Source organism: Hyperolius riggenbachi, chromosome 8 (assembly GCF_040937935.1).
Source record: "Hyperolius riggenbachi isolate aHypRig1 chromosome 8, aHypRig1.pri, whole genome shotgun sequence".
Taxonomy (NCBI): Eukaryota; Metazoa; Chordata; class Amphibia; order Anura; family Hyperoliidae; genus Hyperolius; species Hyperolius riggenbachi.
In genome coordinates this window covers 27,187,561-27,211,853 of record NC_090653.1, presented here as the reverse complement: position 1 = coordinate 27,211,853, position 24,293 = coordinate 27,187,561, and the positions used below count along the sequence as shown (strand labels likewise).

The following is a 24,293-nucleotide window of genomic DNA, read 5'->3' as shown; positions in this document are numbered from 1 at the left end:
GTCCCACGCCGTCCTCCCAGTGCTCTGCCGTTCAGCCACGATCAGCCCCGGTACCAGGCTGGGCCTTCTGCGCATGTGTGGACCTCCCGCGCATGGGCACAAGACCCAGACTAGACACGACTGAGACCACGGGACGGAAGCCCCGGGAAAGTATCAAATCTTTACTACTTTTGATCTCTGGTACACTTTAATATTAAAATATATATTAAAATATATTCTGGGAATGCCCAAATGGCCTGTTTCTTAAAGGAAAAGAAACTAATTGAACTAATATTATTAATATAAGAAAATAATCACCCATGTGCAAACTGCATGCCTGCTACAAGCAGCAAAACAAATAAGGCCGGATTTCTGGAAAGGCCGCAAGGTCCCAGGCCTTGGGCAGCTGCAGCCCAAGGGGGCACCTGGACACCAAAAACTGGCTGCTATATATGAAAGAGGATAAGCCCATAGATCATGCTCCAGCCCACCTGGCCATGCCATGACCCACTACAAGAGACTCCCTGAGCTGCACACCATTTGATGATGGCCACACTATTTCTGAATTCTGACTCTTATTTTAAAGAGACTTCGTAACAAAAATTGCATCCTGTTTTTTATCATCCTACAAGTTCCAAAAGCTATTCTAATGTGTTCTGGCTTACTGCAGCACTTTATACTATCACAGTCTCTGTAATAAATCAATGTATTTTTTCCCTGTCAGACTTGTCAGCCTGTGTCTGGAAGGCTGCCAAGTTCTTCAGTGTTGTGGTTCTGCTATGCACTCCCCCCTCCAGGCCCCTCTAGGCACACTGCCTGTGTGTTATTTAGGATTAGAACAGCTTCTCTCTTCTCTCTTATCTTTTACAAGCTAGATCAATCGTCCTCTGAGCTGGCTGGGCTTTCACATACTGAAGAATTACATACAGGCAGAGCTGTCTGCCCTCTGCAGGAAGAAACAGCCTGACACTTCAGTGGAAGATAGTTGCAGGGGGAAAGAAAGACACAAATGATCTCTTGAGATTAAAAAGGAAGGCTGTATACAGCCTGCTTGTGTATGGATGTATTTTCTATGTGTGGACATGCTGTACATCAACCTACTTCCTGTTTTGGTGGCCATTTTGTTTGTTTATAAACAAACTTTTTAAAACTGTTTTTAACCACTTTTAATGCGGCGAGGAGCGGCGAAATTGTGTCAGAGGGTAATAGATGTCCCCTAACGCACTGGTATGTTTACTTTTGTGCGATTTTAACAATACAGGTTCTCTTTAAGTGGAGCATTAGGATTCCAATATTAGTCATCTGTGATTACCACTGACAAGCAATCCTATCCTATCGTATCGTACAATCTGATTGGAACCTGGCTGACCAGACAGAAATGACACCTGGGACATTTGAGATGTGGAGTTATATTGTAGCCCACATACTTTGCTTTTAATTGCCCACTTCCACAACCTATGATATTCTGACGCTTTACCTCCGAAGAAGTAGCTACCGTTATAGCCGTGAAACGTGCGTTAAGCCATTGACGATATTGTTATGAGGCATAAGGACTGTTTTAATTATATGTTGACACATTTTTGTATTTATGAAGCTTCTAATTAAATAAAAGTTATGCTTTTTATTATTTGAACATGATCCAAGGGCCTTAAAACCTTAACTTATTTTTTTCTTTATTCATATTTTTGACATTCATTAGAGGGGTGGCCATTTTATTACTTATCATCCCTATTCATTTTGTATATATTTGTACTCCTTTGAAACCTTATTCTTTAAGTTTTGTTGGTCTTGACTATGATAAACGTCTAAATTCTGATACCTTTCTTTGTTCCTCACCTGTAAGCAATGTCATCCCATGAATGGTCCACCTGCATGTGTCCATACTGGATGTTCCTCACTCTTTCACTGCAGGCACTTCTGGAGCTGCAGGACGGTCCAGTCGTGTGGTGGATGAACACATTAGACACCGGAGTGGACAGTCTATCTGTGTTCTCGGGTTTCTTTGCTTTCCATTCTTTCCGGCTTACAATATTTGGACAGGCTGGGAGAAATGGTAAATAACATTGGAAAAGAAGTTGAAATGTTCCTGTGTTGTGAGCTTCAGCCGGACAAAGGCATTTTTTTGGTTAGACTTTGAAAAATGAAAGCTACACTTATTTATCGGTAATTCGGGGCCATTCTTATGAACTGAGAATTTGTAACAAAGAAGGAGGAGCTACAGAGACCATTAATAATGAGAGTTACTCTCACCTAATTAGGTATATGTTCTACATAAAGGGCATGAGGTCAAAGGAGAGAAAGACCCTATGTCTCTGCTCATCATTAAAATCACATGTATTCAGGGCTGGTGTTTCCATTGGGGCAAAGGGGGCAACTGCTCCAGAGCCCCAACCAATCTACTCCGCTAGACCTCCCAGATGGTCTCCTGCTGACTTCTCCTGTGACCCCCAGCCCCACATGTTCCGTAGCTGCTTGCTCATGAGCTGCCTTGTACTCACCTGTACCGGTGGCTGATCCTTTCCGATTGCCATCTTCAGCCGCACTGCCTGTGTCTTCTTCATCTGGCGCATACATAACACGTGTTAAGCATACGGAAGACACCGGCAGTGTGGCTGAAGATGGAGATCGGAAAGGAGCAGCCCCCGGGACAGGTGAGTTGTTACTCAGCTCATGCACGTGCAGTTACAGAACATGCGGGGCTGAGGGCCACGGGAGCAGTCAGCAGGAGACCACCTAATAGTCACATGAAATTGCAATTGTATGTTAAACAGGTTCTAAGCCGTGGTAGGTAGAATCTACGTCGCATCTGTGGATCTCTAACTCTGATGCGACGTACATTCCCAGTGTCCAGAGCCGATCCCCGCTTCATGCAGGAAGTAAATTCGGCTGTTACGAGCTTCCTCTTATCGGTAAGGAGTCATTTTCATTGGCCCCTTACCAGGTGATCTCTGTGAGCCAATCACAGTGATCACAAAACAGCCACCGTAAAACATGGCTCTGTGTCATACTCTCCAATCCCGGGAGATCAACAGGACCTTGACACTGTGCTCCTCAAGGGGCCAGAGTGGAACGTTTCGAAATAGGTTAAAGGGAACCTAAGATGATGGTAATATAGAAGCTAAAATATTTATTTCCCTTTAAACAATCCCAGTTGCCTGGCTGGCAGTCCTGTTGATCTTCTGGCATCAGTAGTGGCTGAGTCACACAACCCAAAAACAAGCATGCAGCTAATCCAGTCATACTTGAGTCAGGGCACCTGATCTGCATGCTTGTTCAAAGTCTATGGCTAAGAGTATTAGAGGCAGATGATCAGGGGGACAGCCAGGCAACTTGCATTGTTTAAAAGGAAAAACATTTGACAGCCTCCATATCCCTCTCACCTCGGGTTCCCTTTAAACCATGGGGAACTGTCAACCCACTTGTGTTTTTCCATAGTGATATTGGTCCTACCACTAGTATCTTTAATTAATATCAGGTTGTGCGTTGCAGAATTCAATACAATACAATACAATACAATAACATTTGTAAAGCGCTTTTCTCCCATAGGACTCAAAGCGCAATTCAAATGTACTACAAACACTATTTCTGCGATGTGCTTATAAAGCAGACTGCGGGCGACTGCTAGATCAGTCACCACAAAAAATGAAAGCAGACAGACATTGCAGGTTAGCCCTAAGTGGCATTTTTTTTATTTTTTAGAATGAACACTCTAAGGGCATTTGTTCCACCTAAACCTCCGTCCTGGATTAAAGGACAACTGAAAGAATATGGAGGCTGCCATACTCAGGGCTGGGCTGAGGCAGAGGCGAGAGAGGCTTCAGCCTCAGGGCGCAGTGTAGGAGGGGTGCGGGGCGGGGCCAAGGCAGAGGCGAGAGAGGCTCAAGCCTCAGGGCGCAGTGTAGGAGGGGGCGCTCAACTCATTCAGCTATCATTCCCTTATTGTGTTTGAAGCAGAGAGGAATAAGAAAAGGGGATACATGGCAGAGACAGCAAGCCAGATAACTAAGGATTAAGGTGTTGGGGGCCCTGGGGCACCTCTTACTCTAATAGCAATCAGTGTGTGATGGCTGGGGTGGGAGGGATGGAGGGGCGCACTTCGGTGTCTCAGCCTTGGGTGCTGGAGGACCTTGTCCTGGCTCTGGCCATACTTATTTCCTTTTAAACAATACCAGTTACCTGGCAGCCCTGCTGGTGTCTATTTGGCTGCAGTAGTGTCTAAATAACACCAGAAAAAAAGCGCACAACTAATCTTGTCAGATCTGACAATAATGTAATGTCAGAAAGACCTGATCTGCGTGCTTGCTCAGGGGCTATGGCTAAAAGCATTAGATGCAGAGGATCAGCAGGACAGCCAGGCAACTGGCAATGTTTAAAAGGCAATAAATATGGCAGCCTCCATATCTTTCTTACTGCAGTTGTCCTTTAAGCCTGGACAAATGCATAGCATCAAGGGCCATCCAGCCCAATTATTAGTGCATCAAACAACCGTTTATGATAAATCCCTGTGGCCCTATGAGTAAGCACATATTGGGGGTGTTAAACAAACGATAGCTATTTTTCTCTGTGTACCATGGCTATTGATTTTATATAACTTCTCTGTATAAACAACAGATAGTTGTGCAGATACTTGTTTGATGTAATGATGGTGGGTCACATGACACGCTGTTGCCATGGAGATCGCTGATGGAACATGCAATTGTTTGAGTTAAAGACAAACCGTAACCAAGAATTGAACTTCATCCCAATCAGTAGCTGATACCCCCTTTCACATGAGAAATCTTTTCCTTTTCACAAACAGATCATTAGGGGGCTCTGTATGGCTGATATTGTGGTGAAACCCCTCCCACAAATGATGTCAGCACCTCACAGCACTAAGCTACTGTGGGATCCTTGTTGCATTGTGGGAAATAACAGCTGTTTACAACTGCCTAAAAGTTAAGCAGCATCTCCTTCCACTGACATCACCTACCAGCAGTAAAAATGTAACCATGTAAATGTCTGAATGTAAATCAGGGAGAAGAAAGATTTTACAATGGGCAAATACTGACTAAATCATTTATACATAATTATTGTACAAATGAAGCACTTTTTTATTACATTATTTTCACTGGAGTTCCTCTTTAAAGCCAATGGGTACCGCTATAAAAAAAAAAGTCAGATACTCACCTAAGGAGAGGGAAGGCCCGGTCCTAATAAGCCTTCCCTCTCCTCTCCCGGTGCCCTCGGTGCTGCGCTGGCTCCCCCGTTCGCGTCCGCCGCCGCAGGGACTTTGGAAGGCTTCGGTAGCACTCGGGCTTCCGAAGACGGGCCACTCCATACTACGTACGCGCGAGCGCGTCATAGAGGGCGCTCGCGCATGCGTAGTATGGAGCGGCTGTGTCATCGGGAGCCCTAGTGCTCCCGAAGCCTTCCGAAAGCTCCCTTCGGCATGCGGAAGTGGCAGTATTTGACCAAACTGGTCGAATACTGCTACGGGGGATCCTGCGCGGGACCGGGCACTGGGAGAGGAGAGGGAAGGCTCATTAGGACCGAGCCTTCCCTCTCCTTAGGTGAGTATCTGACTTTTTCTTTTTTGAAACGGTAAACATTCACTTTAAGCTGCCCATTATGCACAGCACAAAAAATTTCAGGGAGAGAATGCCGGATTCAGGACACACATGGGCCAGATCCAGCCCGTGGGTCGTAGTTTGCACAGGCCTGCTCTGAGGCTTGTCTAATATTTGGGGAAAGCTTTCTGCTTGACACTTAAAGAGGAACTCCAGTGAAAATAACGTAATGAACAAAAGTACTTTATTTTTACAATAATTATGTATAAATGATTTAGTCAGTGTTTGCCCATTGTAAAATCTTTCCTCTCCCTGATTTACATTCTGACATTTATCACAGGGTGACATTTTTACAGCTGGCAGGTGATGTCAGTGGAAGGAGATGCTGCTTGTTTTTTTTGGCAGTTGGAACCATCTGTTATTTCCCACAGTGCAACAAGGCTCCCACAGTGTGATGTCAGAACCATGGTCCTGACATCACACTGTGGGAGGGGTTTCACCACAATATCAACCATACAGAGACCCCTGGCCTGATGATCCGTTTGTGAAAAGGTAAAGATTTCTCCTGGGAAAGGGGGTATCAGCTACTACTTATTGGGGTGAAGTTCAATTATTGGTTATGGTTTCTCTTTAAAGAGAGTCTGAAGCGAGAATAAATCTCGCTTCAGACCTCATAGATAGCAGGGGCATGTGTCTTCCTTCACTGAGAGGGGCGGGGGAGAGGCGGCAATGCGCCGCTGATAGACGTGACTGGAGGCAGGGCTGCAGCCGTTAGCCCTGCCTCCACGAACGACCAACTCTATGACCAACTATTGCGGGGGTGGGTTTGGGGGTGAAGGGACCCCCGTTTAGCGGCGCGATAGCGGCGGATTAGCAGGGGCACACATGCCTCTGCTAACTATGAGCTCTGAAGCGAGATTTATTCTCGCTTCAGAGTCTCTTTAAGTCTGACCAAAAATAGTGTCATGGGATAATTGAAAAGATGTAAGCATATACCAATAACTTTTGTTGCTGCCACGACAGCTATAAATGGTTTGCAATGCCATGCCATAAAAAAGGGATGCCTCATGGTTAACCCTCGACCCTATTTATGACCACGATTGTCACCCTCCCAATTTGAGGAATGGAATGTCACCGAAAAGTCCTATGTATATTTAATCCTGGCAAGAATTCAGGTCCACTGTAAGCGGACCTGAATTCACTGTAAGTTCTAAATAGAATAAAGAGTTACCATCAGAATATACAGTGGAGTAGATCACTGACAGGGCAATTAGCAGACGGATCATGGTGACACCAAGATACAGGAAGTTAGATTACTCTGCAAGAGAAGGGAGAGAAAAACAGTCACACATATTTACAATAAGCAGCTAATATGTCAAATATTGCAGATAGTGACAAGAAATGGAACACTGGGTTCCATGGCTGGATTTACCATAAGGCACTGTAGGCACGTGCCTACAGGTGCCTGGTAATGGAAAGGCAACTCACTCTAAGTGCCTATCTCCCTCCTTCCCTATGCAGAGTCCAGATGAGAGTGTAAATGAGAAGTTACTCCCCCTGCTCTCTGCATTCTACTGAAGAGCTCTCCCTTCAGCCAGGGGCACCTCTAGCTATATAATACTGAGGTTCATCTGGATACCTAATACTTAGGGGCTCCTCTAGCTACTTAATGATGAGGATACCTTTAGCTACTGTAATGATCAGCTCAGCTGTCTGCACAGACAGACAGCTGTTTGACCATACCTTAAGTCTGAGGGCTGCAGGTCTCTGGAAAAGAGACCTGTCTTTGCTTTGCAAGTTTCGGACCTGCTCTGCTGCTGAGGAATTTGCATGCATTCGTTATGCAAATTTCTTTACCTGCCTTCTTTGTAGGCTGGCAGTATAAATACCATGTTCTCCCAGAATCCTTTGTTGGTCATCTTAATGGTTTGTTACTGCTAAACACTCCTAGAGTGTCAGTCTTGCCTGTTTGTCAAAGATTATCTTAGAATAATTCTTGGGACTGTACTAGGCATTCCCTCTAGTGCAGTCAGATTGTATTATCTGTTTTGCCTGTACAGTCTTTGTGTTGCGATTGTCCTGTCGCCAGCGGCGGTCGACAGGAAATCGTTCTGTCTGTCTAGGGGTGCTATCCAGAGCAGCGGTTGCTACTGCTAGCCCCTTCTGTTCATCTGTCTGGATCACACTCGCCCTAGTGGTAGTGGCAGTGTCTCCTTCTGTATCTCTGCCTTAGGGGTGCTAGCCAGAGCAGCGGTTGCTACTGGCAGCCCCACCTGTCTGTCTGTCTGTCTTGTCTGATACGAACGCTTGCTGTGAGGTAACCGTTTAGCAAGCGTTCGCGTTCTCTATTTCGTGTTTGTCTGTCATTGGTTAGTTAGGGTAGCATGCTTATCACTGGGCGCCTAACGTGCGGTGATCGTGCAGAAACGCGTTCGCTGTTGCGAATGAGTGCAGCGTTCGCATTTAGCTAGCGTTTGTTATTTTCCTTATCTTCTCATTGTTGTTTGCTGTGCCTTTGCTACTCTCATGCTCTGTCCTTCTCAGTCTGGTGTCTGTTGGCAATCGCCATTCTTGCGATTGCATTCGCGCTTTCTTTCCGTTGATGTGTGTTCATCGTCGCTGGGGGGCGACTAGATTGATGAACACACATTTAGTCTGTCTCTGTGCTCTCTCTCTTAGAGGGCTATCGTGCCCTACTTTGCCTTATCTGTACATTTCCCACCTGGCATCTGTGGCCGTGCAGAGGCTGTGCTCGTCTGCACTCCACAGCTCCATCTGCTGGTGGGAATTGCCCTCTACTGGTGCATTGCACCTAACCTTGGTTCTCCAAATTACACGTTTGTGGAGGATTTCCGCTGTGTCAGCGCGCATCTTGTGCGCTGACCACGGAGATAAAAACCCGCAAACGTTACAGGATGACCAGCCAAACCGAAATTCCCAGGGTAGAGGGAATGTTTGATTTGCTTCAGATGTCATTGCCTAAGGCAAAAGCATATGTGGATCCTATTATAGGTAGGATCATACATTATATTAAAGCAGTTAAAAAATCTGTGCATGTTCCTGAGCCCAACCCATATGAATATGTTATCTTGATACAGGGTTGTTTGAACCTCCATTTGCTCCGTAAGAGTTGGGAGCTTTGATGGAGGAATTTGAGTTTGATTGGAAGGCCTTTTGCGATTTTTACATCGCAAAAAGCGAAGATATTCTGAATGCTTGTCTTGATTCTATGTACATTTTGATTGATTCTGATGAGTGTGACGAGTGTGTTGTGGATCCGGTGATTTGTGTGTGGCAGATTTTGGATGAATTGCACACACACCAACCAATTGATTCCAATAAAAAGACACCGTTGTCACATGATTATTCCTGCCTTTCTGGGGTAAAGCAAGTGAGTTTAAACACTATGCGACCTGAAATGAATGGGTGTGCCTCGTTTGTGGACACCTGTGTGAATTCTGATAGATTCTCTTCTGTTTGTTTGGAGTTTGAATCTGTGCAATCTGATGCCTGTTTTTCACATAATCCTGCTATGGAGAAAATTCCTAAACCATGCAGCCTCCAAAGTAAGCCTTTGAACACCTTGCAGTCCGCTCCACAGAATGTGGAGGCTTGCGCTTTGGAAGCGTCAGTTTTGCAACCTAAAGCGATCTTGGATTTGCAAATTTTGCGTTCTGTCTCCTCGGATTCGACATTGTTAGCCGAGTCTAGGGGTGAGACAGCGCTTTGGTTTTGCGAATCTTATACTGAGGAAAGTAATGATTTCCCACCCTGTACTCTGGATGAGTCAATATTGCCTTGAATAAAATCTCCTGCAGTGACCCTAGAGGCTCGTCTAGGTATTGCTACTATTCTCACCTGTTTCTCTGCTATTTTAGAATTGCAGTCTAGTTTGACTGCTATGGAGGATTCTGCCTGCAGTGAAATGAAACTCAGAACGTCAGAGCTAGTTTCACTAGATATTCCTGTGTATCCTTGTCTTGATGATGAAATTAAGTCTCAGCATATGGTAGAACCATTCCTGGGACATCTGCCCTGTCCGCAGAAGGTATTTAATGTTCGGCCCTGTAACATGGAAAATTCAGAATCCTTGTCAGAAAACTTGGAAAATGACACTTCTGAGGTCTTGCTTGATGTTTTGGAGGTTTCCAAGTCCCTCCTAAAGGGTGCAGAACTTCTAGGAGATGCCTCCTGCCCCCCAGATCCATCTGAGGTTTTGCCCACTTCAGTAGGCATTACTATTATGCTGACTGCCTTTGCAGCTCTTGTGGAGCTTCATTCATGTGTAGTCAATGATCCTTATCTTGATGTTGAAATTCAGTCTCAGCATATGGTAGAACCATTCCTGGGACATCTGCCCTGTCCGCAGGAGGTATTTAATGTTCGGCCTTGTAACATGGATAGTTCAGAATCCTTCTTAGAAAACTTGGAAAATGACACTTCTGAGATCTTGTTTGATGTGTTGGAGGTTTCCAAGTCCCTCCTAAAGGGTGCAGAACTTCTAGGAGATGCCTTCTGCCCCCAGATCCGTCTGAGGTTTTGTCCACTTCAGTGGGCATTGCTGTTGTGCTGACTACCTTTGCAGCTCTTGTGGAGCTTCACTCATGTGTAGTCAATGATAAGTTTTGGTTAGATGATATTACAGTCACAGAAATTTCTGAGTCTGAGTCCGAGTCTTCTTTTGAAAGACCAGTACCTGTGACCTCTACTCGTGATGATTTTCTGCCCGGTCCTGGTTTTGGTCTTGTTGTGGCGGACTCTGAGGTTGGCAGTTCCCCGACATGTCCTGAGGTTTCTCCTGTGCTGGTGTACCCCGATGTGCTCTGTGACCCAGAAAGCCCAAGTGTGCCTCGGTTACCAGCATGCTCAGATACTTCCTTGGTGGAGACATGTTCTGATATTGCCTGCCTGCTTGCATGCCCAGAAGTGGTCCCTGAAAGTCCTGATCTTGATGGGTGTCCTGGTAATTCTGAATCCGGAATAATCATAGGTTCCATAGGTGTTCTTGGTATAAAAAATACTGTTTCCATCCCACTCTCCCAAAAATACCCAAATAAAATGTTTAATATAAAAAAAGACATTACAATAAAAAAACAACAACATGTGAATATTTACCTAAGGGTCTAAACTTTTTAAATATCAATGTAAAGATGAAATATTTCTATATTTTTTTTAATTTTAAACGAATAAATAGTGATAGATGCAAAACGGAAATAATGCACCTTTATTTCCAAATAAAATATTGTCACCATACATTGTGATAGGGACATAATTTTAACGGTGTAATAACCGGGACATATGGGCAAATACAATACATGAGTTTTAATTATGGAGGTATGTATTATTTTAAAACTATAATGGCTGAAAACTGAGAAATAATGAATTGTTTCCGTTTTTTTCTTATTCTTCCTGTTAAAATGCATTTACAGTAAAGTGGCTCTTAGCAAAATGTACCACCCAAAGAAAGCCTAATTGGTGGTGAAAAAAACAAAATATAGATCAGTTCATTGTGATAAGTAGTGATAAAGTTATAGGCTAATGAATGGGAGGTGAACATTGCTCGGATGCATTAAGTGAAAATGACTGAAGGCTGAAGTGGTTAAAATTGATTTTCTCAAAAACTACAAGGTCTTTTTGAAGAAATGTAACTTAATTTTTACTTATTCCCACTATTCTCCTTAACATACATAATAGTTTTGGTGATGATAACATGTATTGGAGTTTTGCTATTAACCCGCTAAATTTGTTATGAACGCAAAAATAAAGTGAAAATTATGCAAAGTTACGATTGGATTACACAGAATCAATTGAATGTCCAAATCATAATTACGTATGGCCGTAATTGAGAAAATTTAAGCAAAATTTCCCATAATCGTTATTAGCAGATCATCACTATATAAGATAATTGTGGAATTTCAAAAAATTATTTTGATAAGCTGCGCATAGTTTTCGAATAAACTTGTACTATCAATCAATATTGGATTCTGCAAAGATTTATGTTTTATGTCTGAAGGTTAATTATATATTATAGTAAGCTGCTTTGCTTTACTGCTCCCGTGTAGTCTTTGTAAATCCCTTATATTTAATGTGCACCACTGGATAATACATCAGTTCTGTCAGTACAAATCATACAAATAATAATAATAATAATAATATTAATAATAATAATAATAATAACAATAATGATAGTCTGAGTGGTGCGGACAGCTCTTACCTTTTCTGGAATCCTCTCACAGCTCCTCTCCTCTTCTCCGGTTTATATCCTCCTCGATTGGGGTTGTCTTACCCAATTATTTGTTTAAGGGATTAAGTTCCAGTAACTAAATTCCGCATTACAGGACTTTCCCTCCTCTTGAAACACAAACCCCATTGTCAGATCGTATAAACGTGTCTATAGAGAGCAGTAACGTGAGGGGAAGTAGAAGCGAGATGTACAAGTCTGGGATGCCAGGTCTATCAGAACACTTGTGGTTTGCATCAAATTTCCAGAAATCTAAAGCCAACATTGTCATGATGGTTTGTTATGGTAAAAATCTCCTAGCTCTAATTCAATTGCAGAAGACAAAATACTCGCTGTATGTATCTTTTCCCTCAACATCACACACAGCTTACCAGCTAATTCAATGACAAACTTTACATTCTTCATACCTGCTTCATCCCTAAATCATCTGGCACATTAAACTAGACATTGGCAGCGCTTCCAGATACAGGCAGCACCCAAATTGACCAACTGCATAGATGCGCAGAGCTCGAAACATGGGCAGATTACACAACTTGCATTCAAAACAAAGGAGGGCGTTAGCTTCAACAAACAGTATGTGCACAGATTGTTTCCTACTAAACTCTTCCACGGCGATGACGTGCCCTCCAGTGTTGCTCGGATACCCCTATTCGTGGATTCGACTTATTCGGCCGTGGTTGAAAAAAAAATCTGGAAATGCCGTGATTAATTCCCGGATTTGAAATGGATTCATGAATTCGACCTGGATTTTTTCCGTGAATGAGGCAATCACGGCTAATCACAGCCGTGATCTGGATTTTCTTTTTCACGTTAATAGCAAAGCCCCCATACATGGCACAATCCCCAAGCTTGCATGGATTATAAAGGTGATAAGGGGCTACAACTTAAAAAAAAAAATCAAAAAGAATTTTTAGTTTTTAAGAAAAACTGGAAAATGGAAAAAATATTCCGTGATTATCAGCCGCCGAGTTTAGCGGTTAATGGTTAAGTCCCCTTACATTGTAGAAATGTGGGAAAAGTGGGGGTCCCCCCTACCCAGCATATTTAACCCCTATTTAACACCAAATTTGCCAGATATGTTAAGAAGAATAGTGGGATCAAGAGGAAAAAAATGTTCAAAAAGACCTTATACTTTTTGAGAAAATTGATTTTAAAATTTCAAAGGAAAAACTTATACATTTAAATGCAGTAACTGACAGTTCTTAGTGAAACAATTCCTGCTGACTTTAGCAGTTAATAGCAAAAGCCCCTTACAGCCTAGAAACATGAAATTTGCAGGATATGTTAAAAAGATAGTGGGAAACTATTTTTTTAAAAAAAAATTAAAATGTAAAAAAAAAATTTGTGCTGATTGTGCAGAGCTGTCGGCGGTGTTGTGGCGTGTGGTGGCGGCCGGCGGAAGATCTTCAATCAAGTTAATACAGAAGAAGGTTGCAAGATAGAGGATAGGCACCTTTTCCGAGGGTATTGACGTGGGAACATTTTTTAAAGGTACAGGTAAGTATTTCTGGTTAATTAAGATTAATAAAATACTTTTTTGTCGTTGTGTTTTTATTTCAATTTTATTTATTTATTGTATTAATAAAGCGCCAACATATTACGCAGCGCTGAAGTTTAACCCTTTATGGAAATAGGTAAGGGGTACTAATTTCTCCTGGGAGGGGGGTGGGCATCTGGGGGTCCCCTTCTTAAAGGGGACTCCCAGATGCCACCATGAACCCCCCCAGGGAGTTGTCACCCCCACCTCCTCCTGGAGCACCGGAGGTGGGGAAGAACCCTTGTCCATGGATTGGACAAGTGGTCCGGGGAGGAGGGGAAGGCTTGGCCACCGCTCTCCCCCCAGAGCCCCCCCATAACATGGACCATGTAGACTGGTATGACTCAGGGTGCGAAGCCCTTCTGGCTATCCCAGCCTGCATGGGAGACAAGGGGTTAAATATGCTGGGTAGGGGGGATGCCACATCATTATTTTTTTTTTTATTTCCCACTATCAGCACAATAAATAAATAAAAATTTTGAACAAATGTTTTTAAAAATATTGTTTCCCACTACCTTTTTAACATATCCTGCAAATTTGGTGTTGCTAGGCTGTAAGGGGCCTTTGCTATTAACTGCTAAAGTCGGCGGGAATTGTTTAATTAAGAACTGTCATTTACCGCATTTAAATGTATACTTTTTTCCTTTGAAATTTTAAAATCGATTTTCTCAAAAAGTATAAGGTCTTTTTGAACATTTTTTTCCTCTTGATCCCACTATTCTTCTTAACATATCTGGCAAATTTGATGTTTCTACAATGTAAGGGGACTTTGCTATTAACCGCTAAAGTCATCTGGCGATAATCACAGAATATTTTTTCTGTGATCCCCGCGATACGACCGTGATTGCATTCCGAATATTTTCAATCACAGCATTGCCGTGGTCGATTTCCGTGATCCAAAATTATTCACGGATTCGGATTCCAAAGTCGAATAGTGAAAAAGTGCTCGTGAAGCATGGCATTTCCGTGATCACGGAAATTATCTGCCCACCACTGGTGCCCTCACAGAAGACGCCTAACCACTAAACTAACAGTTAAAAACACAATTCTTACCTGAGGCTGATAGCCATAAATGGTCTACACATTTTTTTAAAAGAACAACAAAAGATTGGCAGCGCTCCTGAACAGGCTGAAAATGAAATGAAAACAACAGAGGTGTGCAGAGCCCCCCAAGGGCTTAACTACACACCTTGAGTTACAAATCTGATGCAAATTATGCACTAAACCCTAATCTAAATATTTGAATGCAAACTGATACACATGGATAATTGACTTGAGCTTTACAATGATGATTATAGACAAGGTACTGGGCAATTTCTATTGATTTTGGAGCTGTCTTCAGCACCACATTTTGTTTATCATCCCAATGCCTTACAGACCAAGTGGCTCATATGTAACAATTTAAAGAGGGATTGTCAGCCACAAAAACAAATTCCATTTACCCACTGCTCTGTATTTATTATGCAGCCTGCAACCTGACCCTACATTGCAAGCACTCCAATTTATTCAGAAATGCTTCTGCTGTAATAAATCTTATTTCAGTCAGCCTGACTGATTGGCTGAGGGCAGTTCAGTGAGCTGCGGATATCTGATCTATACTGTGCTCACATGTGTTTTCAAAGCAAACTAGCTATGACAGTGAAGTTTCCAGGAGAAAATTAAGGGAGGATAATACATTAGGATTGGCTTCAGTCAGAGGGAATCAAGATGGAAAATACCAGGAACAGAATTCTCTTTTTAATAACTATATAAAATTCACTGAAATCAAAACGTGGACAGTACAATACATGTTTTATGTAAGTAGAACAAGAAGTTATCGATCTATATATGTGGTTTTTTTCCTTGGATAGTATGGCTGTCCCTGCTGCTTTAACAAGCCATGGGAGTCATTTGGTCTGCGAGGACAGGCCCTCTTTAAACCTCTTTAAACAGAGGCAAGGTCCTCTTTAAACCCACATGTGTAACGAACGGTGAAGCACAGAGAGGATCTGATTACCGGCGATCTGCAGTATCACTGGGAATACAGATGTATACCAGATTATAAGTGATCTGCAGTATCACCGATAATCCGATATACCAGCTAACCTCTGTTCACCTGAGTAGAGTGTAGTGTTTAGTGTAACAGTAACACTTAAGAGGACTAGGCCTCAGAGCAGTGAGGAGGACTGCGCAGATTCCTCCCGAAGACCTGACCTCTCCAGGGCTGAGGGTAGGAAGGAATATCTGAGAGTGACACTCAGGAGGTAGTGTCACTAACAAGACAGGGAACCGCCTCTAATAGTAAGGTCAGTTCTCGAGGTCGGACAAGCCAGGTCGTAAACACACGGACAGATAAAGTACAGATTCAGAAGGCTGAGGCGGAGTCAAGGTACAGGCAGGGTTCGGCAACAGGGTATCAGATATATCAAAGTACAAAATCAGGAGGCAGAAGCAGAGTCTAAGGACGAGCCGGGGTTCGGCAACAGAGTATCAGAAAGGCAAGGTACAAGATCGAGGTTCAGGAGGATAGTCAGTCAGGCAAAGGGTCATAACAGATAATCACAATCAAACTAGTACTTTAAGCTATCAACAGAAGCTAGCTAAGTGTAGGATTACAGCTCCAGCTGGTCCCGGCACACTTAAAGATCTGACTACAGGTCTGAGTGCTCCCACATATGTGTTCGCAACACCAGAAAACCAGCAACTAAACAGCCGGCAGTATATATACACAAGCCTCTCTCCAGCACCTCCCTAAGTGCTGGACCAATGGGGAGTGGAGCCAGAGTCAGCTGACCAGCCTGGTCAGCTGACTCACTTCTGACTGTCATATATGCTCTGCCTCAGTGCGCACGCGCGCGTCACTCTCAATGCTGGTGGACTATGAGTCCCAGCCACACCAACACTCTCCCTGGCGTCCGCCGCGGGAGCCGCCGCACTGCACGTGGCGGTCTTTCCGCGTTCACCGCTGCTCACGCGGCGTGCGGCGGCTCCTCCATGCGGCGCCGCCATGCTGGATGCGGAAGCAGCCGCCCCGCTCTGAGAGCGAGCGGCTGCGCTTCCGCGCTTTATTACAGTACCCCCCCCCCCCCCCGAGGAGTGGACTCCGGACAACTCCTACCAGGTTTCTCGGGATGTAAGGTGTGAAACTCCTTCCTTAATTCGTCTGCATGCATGCGGTTCTCAGGTACCCATTGTCTCTCCTCAATGCCATACCCTTTCCAATGCACCAGATATTGTACTGAGTTCTGTACCATGCGTGAATCTAAGATTTTCTCTACCTCAAATTCAGGTCGTTCATCTATCATCACAGGAGGAGGAGGAGTAGGGCCCACATGGACTGCTGGTTTAAGCAGAGATACGTGAAAGGACCTAACCCCACGCATGCTGGCGGGAAGATGAATGGAATAAGTAACGTTGTTGATCTTTTTCGCTACCGGGAACGGACCGACAAACCTGGGGCCTAACTTGTCTGAAGGTTGTTTTAGTGTCAAGTGACGTGTGGATAGCCAAACCAAGTCTCCTGGCTGGAACCTCCACTCCAAAGAGCGTCTCTTGTCAGCTTGACCCTTCTGACTTCGGAACGTTTTTTCCAAACCATCTCTCACCATCCACCAAATGTCTTTAAAGGACCTTTGCCAGGCCTCCAGAGCTGGAAACGGAGTGGCGGCTACTGGCAATGGTGAGAATTTGGGCATTCTTCCAGACACTACCTGGAACGGAGAAAACCCAGTGGACGAACTCTTTAGATTATTTTGCGCAAATTCTGCGAAAGGCAAAAATTTGACCCAGTTATTTTGTGCTTCTGCAACGTAGCACCTCAAAAATTGCTCCAAAGACTGATTAATCCTTTCCGTCTGATCATTGGTCTGTGGGTGGTAGCCTGATGAAAATGACAGCTTCATGCCCATTTGGTGACAGAATGCCCTCCAGAATCTAGAAACGAATTGGACTCCCCGATCCGACACTATGTTTTCCGGAATGCCGTGCAGCCGGAACACATGTGTGATAAACAGGTCGGCCAATTCCTGGGCCGAGGGGAGTCCTTTCAAGGGCACAAAATGGGCCATTTTACTGAAGCGGTCGACTACCACCCAAATGACCGACATGCCCTCTGACTTGGGAAGCTCACCCACAAAATCCATGGACAAATGGGTCCATGGCTCACTCGGGGTGGGTAAAGGCTGCAAGGTACCCACAGGTGCCAGTCGGGAGGGTTTACTTTTTGCGCACACTGCACACTCCCTAACGAATTCCTTGCAGTCTGCTGCTAAAGAAGGCCACCAAGCACATCTGGACACAAGATCTTGTGTTCTGGCGGCTCCGGGATGTCCAGCAGTTTTATGTGCATGGAACATTTCTAGGATCTGGAGACGAAAGGGCAAGGGAATGAACATAACCCCTTCAGGCTTCCCTTCCGGGATGTCCTGCTGGAAGGGGCTCAACGTCTCCTTCCAGTCTTCCCAAGTATCAGTTGCAGCCAGTACCAATTTCTGCGGAACAATAGTCTCAGGGACGGAGGGCTGTGCTGTCCCTGGCTCAAAGCACCTGGATAAAGCGTCTGCCTTAATGTTTTTGCTGCCTGGAGTGTAAGTAATTATGAATCTGAACCTTGTAAAGAATAAAGACCATCGGGCCTGACGGGGACTCAATCTCTTAGCTCCCTCGATGTATTCTAAATTCTTGTGGTCCGTAAAAAACGTGATTGAGTGCTCTGCTCCTTCCAGCCAGTGACGCCACTCTTCAAAGGCCAGTTTAATGGCCAGGAGCTCTCTGTTGTCTATATCGTAGTTTCTCTCTGCCGGAGAGAACCTACGAGAAAAGTACGCACAGGGGTGTAATCTTCCCTGTAACCCTGATCGCTGAGACAGCACAGCCCCTACCCCGACCTCTGAGGCATCGACCTCAACAATAAATGGATAAGCGTTGTCAACATGTCTCAGGATCGGTGCAGAACAAAACAATTCCTTCAACCTAGATAATGCATTTTGAGCCTCAGGAGACCAGTAGGTAGTATCTGCCCCCTTTTTTTGTGAGACTGGTAAGGGGTGCAATGATCGTGTAGTACCCTTTTATAAACCTCCTATAGTAATTTGCAAACCCCAGGAATCTCTGGAGGGCTTTCAGGCCCACAGGTTGCGGCCACTCTAGGACAGCTGTGACTTTAGCAGGATCCATTGACAAACACCTCCCTGAATACCTCGTTGATTAATTCCTGGAAGACGGCTGGCGCATTGCACAACCCGAAGGGCATCACTAAGTACTCGTAATGCCCGTCGGGTGTGTTGAAGGCCGTCTTCCATTCATCGCCCTTTCTAATGCGGATCAGGTTGTATGCACCCCTCAGATCTAATTTCGAGAAGATCTTAGCGTCTGTGACCTGCGTAAATAAATCGTGTATCAGTGGTAACGGATAACGATTCTTCACCGTGATTTTATTCAGGCCACGGTAATCGATGCAAGGTCGAAGACCTCCGTCTTTTTTCTTAACAAAAAAGAAACCGGCCCCCGCAGGCGACCGGGAAGGGCGAATTAACCCTTTGGCTAGATTGTCACGGATGTACTCCTGCATAGCCACTTTCTCCGGTCCCAACAAATTATACAGGTGACCCCTAGGGGGCATACAACCAGCACGGAGATCGATGGGGCAATCGAAAGGGCGATGAGGAGGTAACCTATCAGCAGCCTTGGGACAGAATACATCCGAGAATTCGGAGTATTGCTCGGGAACACCCTCCACATGAACCTTGGTCTGACCTAATGTCACTTTCCCTAGACACTGTTGGGAACAGAAGTCTGACCAACTAGTTAATTGTCCTGTAGCCCAATCAACCTGTGGCGAATGAAGCTGCAGCCAGGGCATACCTAGGACAATTGTGGAGGTAGTCATATGTAACACAAAAAAACTTAAACTCTCCCTGTGCAGTACCCCAGTAATGACTTCCACCTCTGGTGTCTGAGACAGCGGACGGTCCCTTTGTAGCGGGGAGTCGTCCACGGCAGTAACCTGGATAGGTGGTTTGACTGGGGTGAGGGGAATGCCCAACTTCTCTGCAAACTCGGTACTCATAAAATTAGCCGCTGAGCCTGAATCAACAAAGGCCTCCGTGGCTACAGATTTGTCCCCCCATGTAATTGTACAGGGGAGAAGCAAACGTTTTTCTTTTAGGGGTGTGAGTTGAGCGCCTAGGGTGTCACCCCTTACAACTCCTAGGCGGTAGCGTTTCCCGTCTTATCCTTATTCGGCTTAACGGGACAGTCTCATCCCCTTTGCCCCCCTTTACCACAGTACAAACATAACTGTTCAGACATTCTCCGTCTTCTCTCCACTTGGGTTAACTTACACCGACCGATCTGCATCCGCTCAGGTGGAGGTAAGACCGGAGACGATGAGACAGGGGGAGATGGAGTTACTAGGGGTGTAGCAGGAGGCGCTGCGTAAGAAGTCAACCTGACACGATGACTGCCCCTAGTCTGTCTCTGATGGCGTAGCCTACGGTCGATTCGAATGGCCGATGAGATGGCCTCATCGACTGTTTTGGGCTCGGGTAGACTAAACATTAGGTCGGAGACCTCATCCGACAACCCAGACAGGAAGTAATCCAGCAGGGCATAGGTGTCAAACCTGGCTCTAACTGACCACCTACGAAATTTGGCCGCGTACTCTTCGACTGGACCCTTGCCTTGCCAAAAAAGCTTGAGCTTCCGCTCAGAGGTCGCCGCAAGGTCTGGGTCGTCGTAAATTACTGCCATGGCTTTAAAGAATTCCTCTACCGAGGTCAGAGCTGTGTCTCTAGGGGGCAGGTTATATGCCCAGGTCTGAGAGTCACCGGCCAGTAAAATTTTGATGAACGTGACTCTCTGGGCCTCAGTACCAGAGGATCGGGGTCTTAATTCAAAATATGATAACACACTACTCCTAAAATTGCAGAAGTCAGATCTGTGGCCAGAGAACCGTTCAGGAACGGGCATGCGTATGTCTGCGCTAGGAGGGGATCGCACTTCATCCACTGACGTCTGGAGGGTTTGAACAGACCCTGTCAAAGCCTCAATCAATGCTTTGTGTTCACCCAGCACTCGATTGACATTATCCACCGAAGTGGCAAGTTCACCCAGAGGACCAGTGCGTGCGTCCATTTTGTTTTTTGGTCTGGCGTTCTGTAACGAACGGTGAAGCACAGAGAGGATCTGATTACCGGCGATCTGCAGTATCACTGAGAATACAGATGTATACCAAGTATCACCGATAATCCGATATACCAGCTAACCTCTGTTCACCTGAGTAGAGTGTAGTGTTTAGTGTAACAGTAACACTTAAGAGGACTAGGCCTCAGAGCAGTGAGGAGTACTGCGCAGATTCCTCCCGAAGACCTGACCTCTCCAGGGCGGGAGGAGTCAGGCTTAGTGTTGGGCGAACACCTGGATGTTCGGGTTCGCGAACGTTCGCCAAACATGGCCGCGATGTTCGGTTGTTCGCGCCGAACTCCGAACATAATGGAAGTCAATGGGGACCCGAACTTTCGTGCTTTGTAAAGCCTCCTTACATGCTACATACCCCAAATTTACAGGGTATGTGCACCTTGGAAGTGGGTACAAGAGAAAAAAAAATTAGCAAAAAGAGCTTATAGTTTTTGAGAAAATCGATTTTAAAGTTTCAAAGGGAAAACTGTCTTTTAAATGCGGGAAATGTCTGTTTTCTTTGCACAGGTAACATGCTTTTTGCCGCCATGCAGTCATAAATGTAATGCAGATAAGAGGTTCCAGGAAAAGGGACCGGTAACGCTAACCCAGCAGCAGCACACGTGATGGAACAGGAGGAGGCGCAGGAGGAGAAGGCCACGCTTTGAGACACAACAACCCAGGCCTTGCATGAGGACAAGAAGCGTGCGGATAGCATGCTTTTTGCCGCCATGCAGTCATAAATGTAATACAGATAAGAGGTTCAATAAACAGGGACCGGAAACGCTAACCCAGCAGCAGCACACGTGATGGAACAGGAGGAGGTGCAGGGGGAGAAGGCCATGCTTTGAGACACAACAACCCAGGCCTTGCATGAGGACAAGAAGCGTGCGGATAGCATGCTTTTTGCCGCCATGCAGTCATAAATGTAATACAGATAAGAGGTTCAATAAACAGGGACCGGAAACGCTAACCCAGCAGCAGCACACGTGATGGAACAGGAGGAGGCGCAGGAGGAGAAGGCCACGCTTTGAGACACAACAACCCAGGCCTTGCATGAGGACAAGAAGCGTGCGGATAGCATGCTTTTTGCCACCATGCAGTCATAAATGTAATACAGATAAGAGGTTCAATAAACAGGGACCGGAAACGCTAACCCAGCAGCAGCACACGTGATGGAACAGGAGGAGGCGCAGGAGGAGAAGGCCGCGCTTTGAGACACAACACATCAGGCCTTGCATGAGGACAAGAAGCGTGCGGATAGCATGCTTTTTGCCGCCATGCAGTCATAAATATAATACAGATAAAAGGTTCAATAAACAGGGACCGGAAACGCTAACCCAGCAGCAGCACACGTGATGGAACAGGAGGAGGCGCAGGAGGAGAAGGCCACGCTTTGAGACACAACAACCCAGGCCTTGCATGAGGACAAGAAGCGTGCGGATAGCATGCTTTTTGCCACCATGCAGTCATAAATGTAATACAGATAAGAGGTTCAATAAACAGGGACCGGAAACGCTAACCCAGCAGCAGCACACGTGATGGAACAGGAGGAGGCGCAGGAGGAGAAGGCCACGCTTTGAGACACAACAACCCAGGCCTTGCATGTGGACAAGAAGCGTGCGGATAGCATGCTTTTTGCCGCCATGCAGTCATAAATGTAATACAGATAAGAGGTTCAATAAACAGGGACCGGAAACGCTAACCCAGCAGCAGCACACGTGATGGAACAGGAGGAGGCGCAGGAGGAGAAGGCCACGCTTTGAGACACAACAACCCAGGCCTTGCATGAGGACAAGAAGCGTGCGGATAACATGCTTTTTGCCGCCATGCAGTCATAAATGTAATACAGATAAGAGGTTCCAGGAAAAGGGACCGGTAACGCTAACCCATCACAGATGTTCACTGTTCATGTTACTTGGTTGGGGTCCGGGAGTGTTGCGTAGTCGTTTCCAATCCAGGATTGATTCATTTTAATTTGAGTCAGACGGTCTGCATTTTCTGTGGAGAGGCGGATATGCCGATCTGTGACGATGCCTCCGGCAGCACTGAAACAGCGTTCCGACATAACGCTGGCTGCCGGGCAAGCCAGCACCTCTATTGCGTACATTGCCAGTTCGTGCCAGGTGTCTAGCTTCGATACCAAATAGTTGAAGGGTGCAGATGGATTGTTCAACACAGCTACGCCATCTGACATGTAGTCCTTGACCATCTTCTCCAGGCGATCGGTGTTGGAGGTGGATCTGCATGCTTGCTGTTCTGTGGGCTGCTGCTGCATGGGTGTCAAAAAATTTTCCCACTCCAAGGACACTGCCGATACCATTCCCTTTTGGGCACTAGCTGCGGCTTGTGCTGTTTGCTGCCCTCCTGGTCGTCCTGGGTTTGCGGAAGTCAGTCTGTCGGCGTACAACTGGCTAGAGGAGGGGGAGGATGTCAATTTCCTCTCTAAAGTCTCCACAAGGGCCTGCTGGTATTCTTCAATTTTGACCTGTCTGACTCTTTCTTCAAGCAGTTTTGGAACATTGTGTTTGTACCGTGGATCCAGAAGGGTATAAACCCAGTAATTGGTGTTGTCCAGAATGCGCACAATGCGTGGGTCGCGTTCAATGCAGTCTAGCATGAATTGAGCCATGTGTGCCAGAGTCCTGCCAGAACCATCATCATCCTCTTGTGGGCATTGTGATTGTTGTGATGCATCATAGTCATCACCTTCTTCCTGGTCTGCTTCTGCTGACCATTCGCGCTGAATTGTGGAAGTCCAACGTGCACCGCTCTGGCCCTCGTCAGTGGTGGCATGAAATTCCTGCTCCAACTCCAGCTGTTCCTCCTCCTCTTCTTCGTCATAGCTGCTGGGGCCAGCGTTTCCTGAGGCAGATGGCCTGATGTTGGTATCATCACGCTGATCGTTTTCTCCTTCAGATTCCCCCAGTTGCATCATGACAGCTGTTTCCTTGATTTTCAACATTGACTTCTTCAGTAAACACAGCAGTGCTATGGTAATGCTGACTGAAGAGTTGTCACTGCTCACAAGCAACGTGGATTGCTCAAAATTTTGGAGGACTTGGCAGAGGTCCAACATGTTGGCCCAATCGGATCCACAGAAGCTTGGCAGCTGTCCGGATGCGCCTCGGTACTGCGCCGTCATGTACTGGACCACTGCACTCTTCTGCTCACAAAAGCGGGCTAGCATGTGCAGCGTAGAATTCCAGCGCGTAGGGACATCACACAGCAAGCGATGGTGGGGGAGATTGAAGCGCTCCTGCATCTTGGCGAGTGCCCCCGAAGCAGTACTGGAATTTCTACAATGTATGGCCACTCGTCGCACCTTCAACAGAAGATCGGCCCCGCCTGAGTATGTCCTCAGGAACCGCTGAACTACTAGGTTCATCACGTGCGCCAGGCAAGGGATGTGTGTCAGCTTAGCCATCCTTAAAGCGCGAATGAGATTACTCCCATTATCACACACAACCATGCCCGGTTTCAGGTCCAGCGGTGCCAGCCACAAATCCGTCTGTTCCTTTATTCCTCTCCAAATTTCCTCCCCTGTGCTGCTTATCCCCAAGGCAGATCAGCTTCAGCAACGCTTGCTGACGCATGCCAACAGCTGTGCTGCACTGCTTCCACGATCCTACTGCTGCTGGGTTTGGGTTAGCGTTTCCGGATGAGGTACAGCTTTGAGATGCGTTGAAGGAGAAGGAGTCAGAGAGGTAGGTGCTGCTGTTATCCAGTGGGAGGGACGGCGGTGCAGCTGTTTGCGGCGTGGGCAACACCCGCGCCGTAGCAGGTGAGGAATCGCTGCCAGGCTCCACAAGGTTCACCCAGTGCGCGGTAAGGG

At 45.9% G+C, this 24,293-nt stretch overlaps 1 protein-coding gene across 1 annotated transcript in view; it reads right to left on the bottom strand.

Annotated features, from left to right (window-relative positions):
- Window positions 1-11,865, bottom strand: part of LOC137527208 (peptidoglycan recognition protein 3-like) — a 56,793-nt gene extending 44,928 nt beyond the window's left edge. The window contains exons 1-3 of the mRNA XM_068247712.1: window positions 11,740-11,865; window positions 6,757-6,843; window positions 1,816-2,020 (exon numbers count right to left, since the gene is read on the bottom strand). Of these exons, the coding sequence (XP_068103813.1) occupies window positions 1,816-2,020; window positions 6,757-6,811 (260 nt within the window). The 5' untranslated portion in view covers window positions 6,812-6,843; window positions 11,740-11,865. The remainder of the gene's footprint in view (window positions 1-1,815; window positions 2,021-6,756; window positions 6,844-11,739) is intronic.
- Between the last annotated feature and the right edge of the window lie 12,428 nt (window positions 11,866-24,293).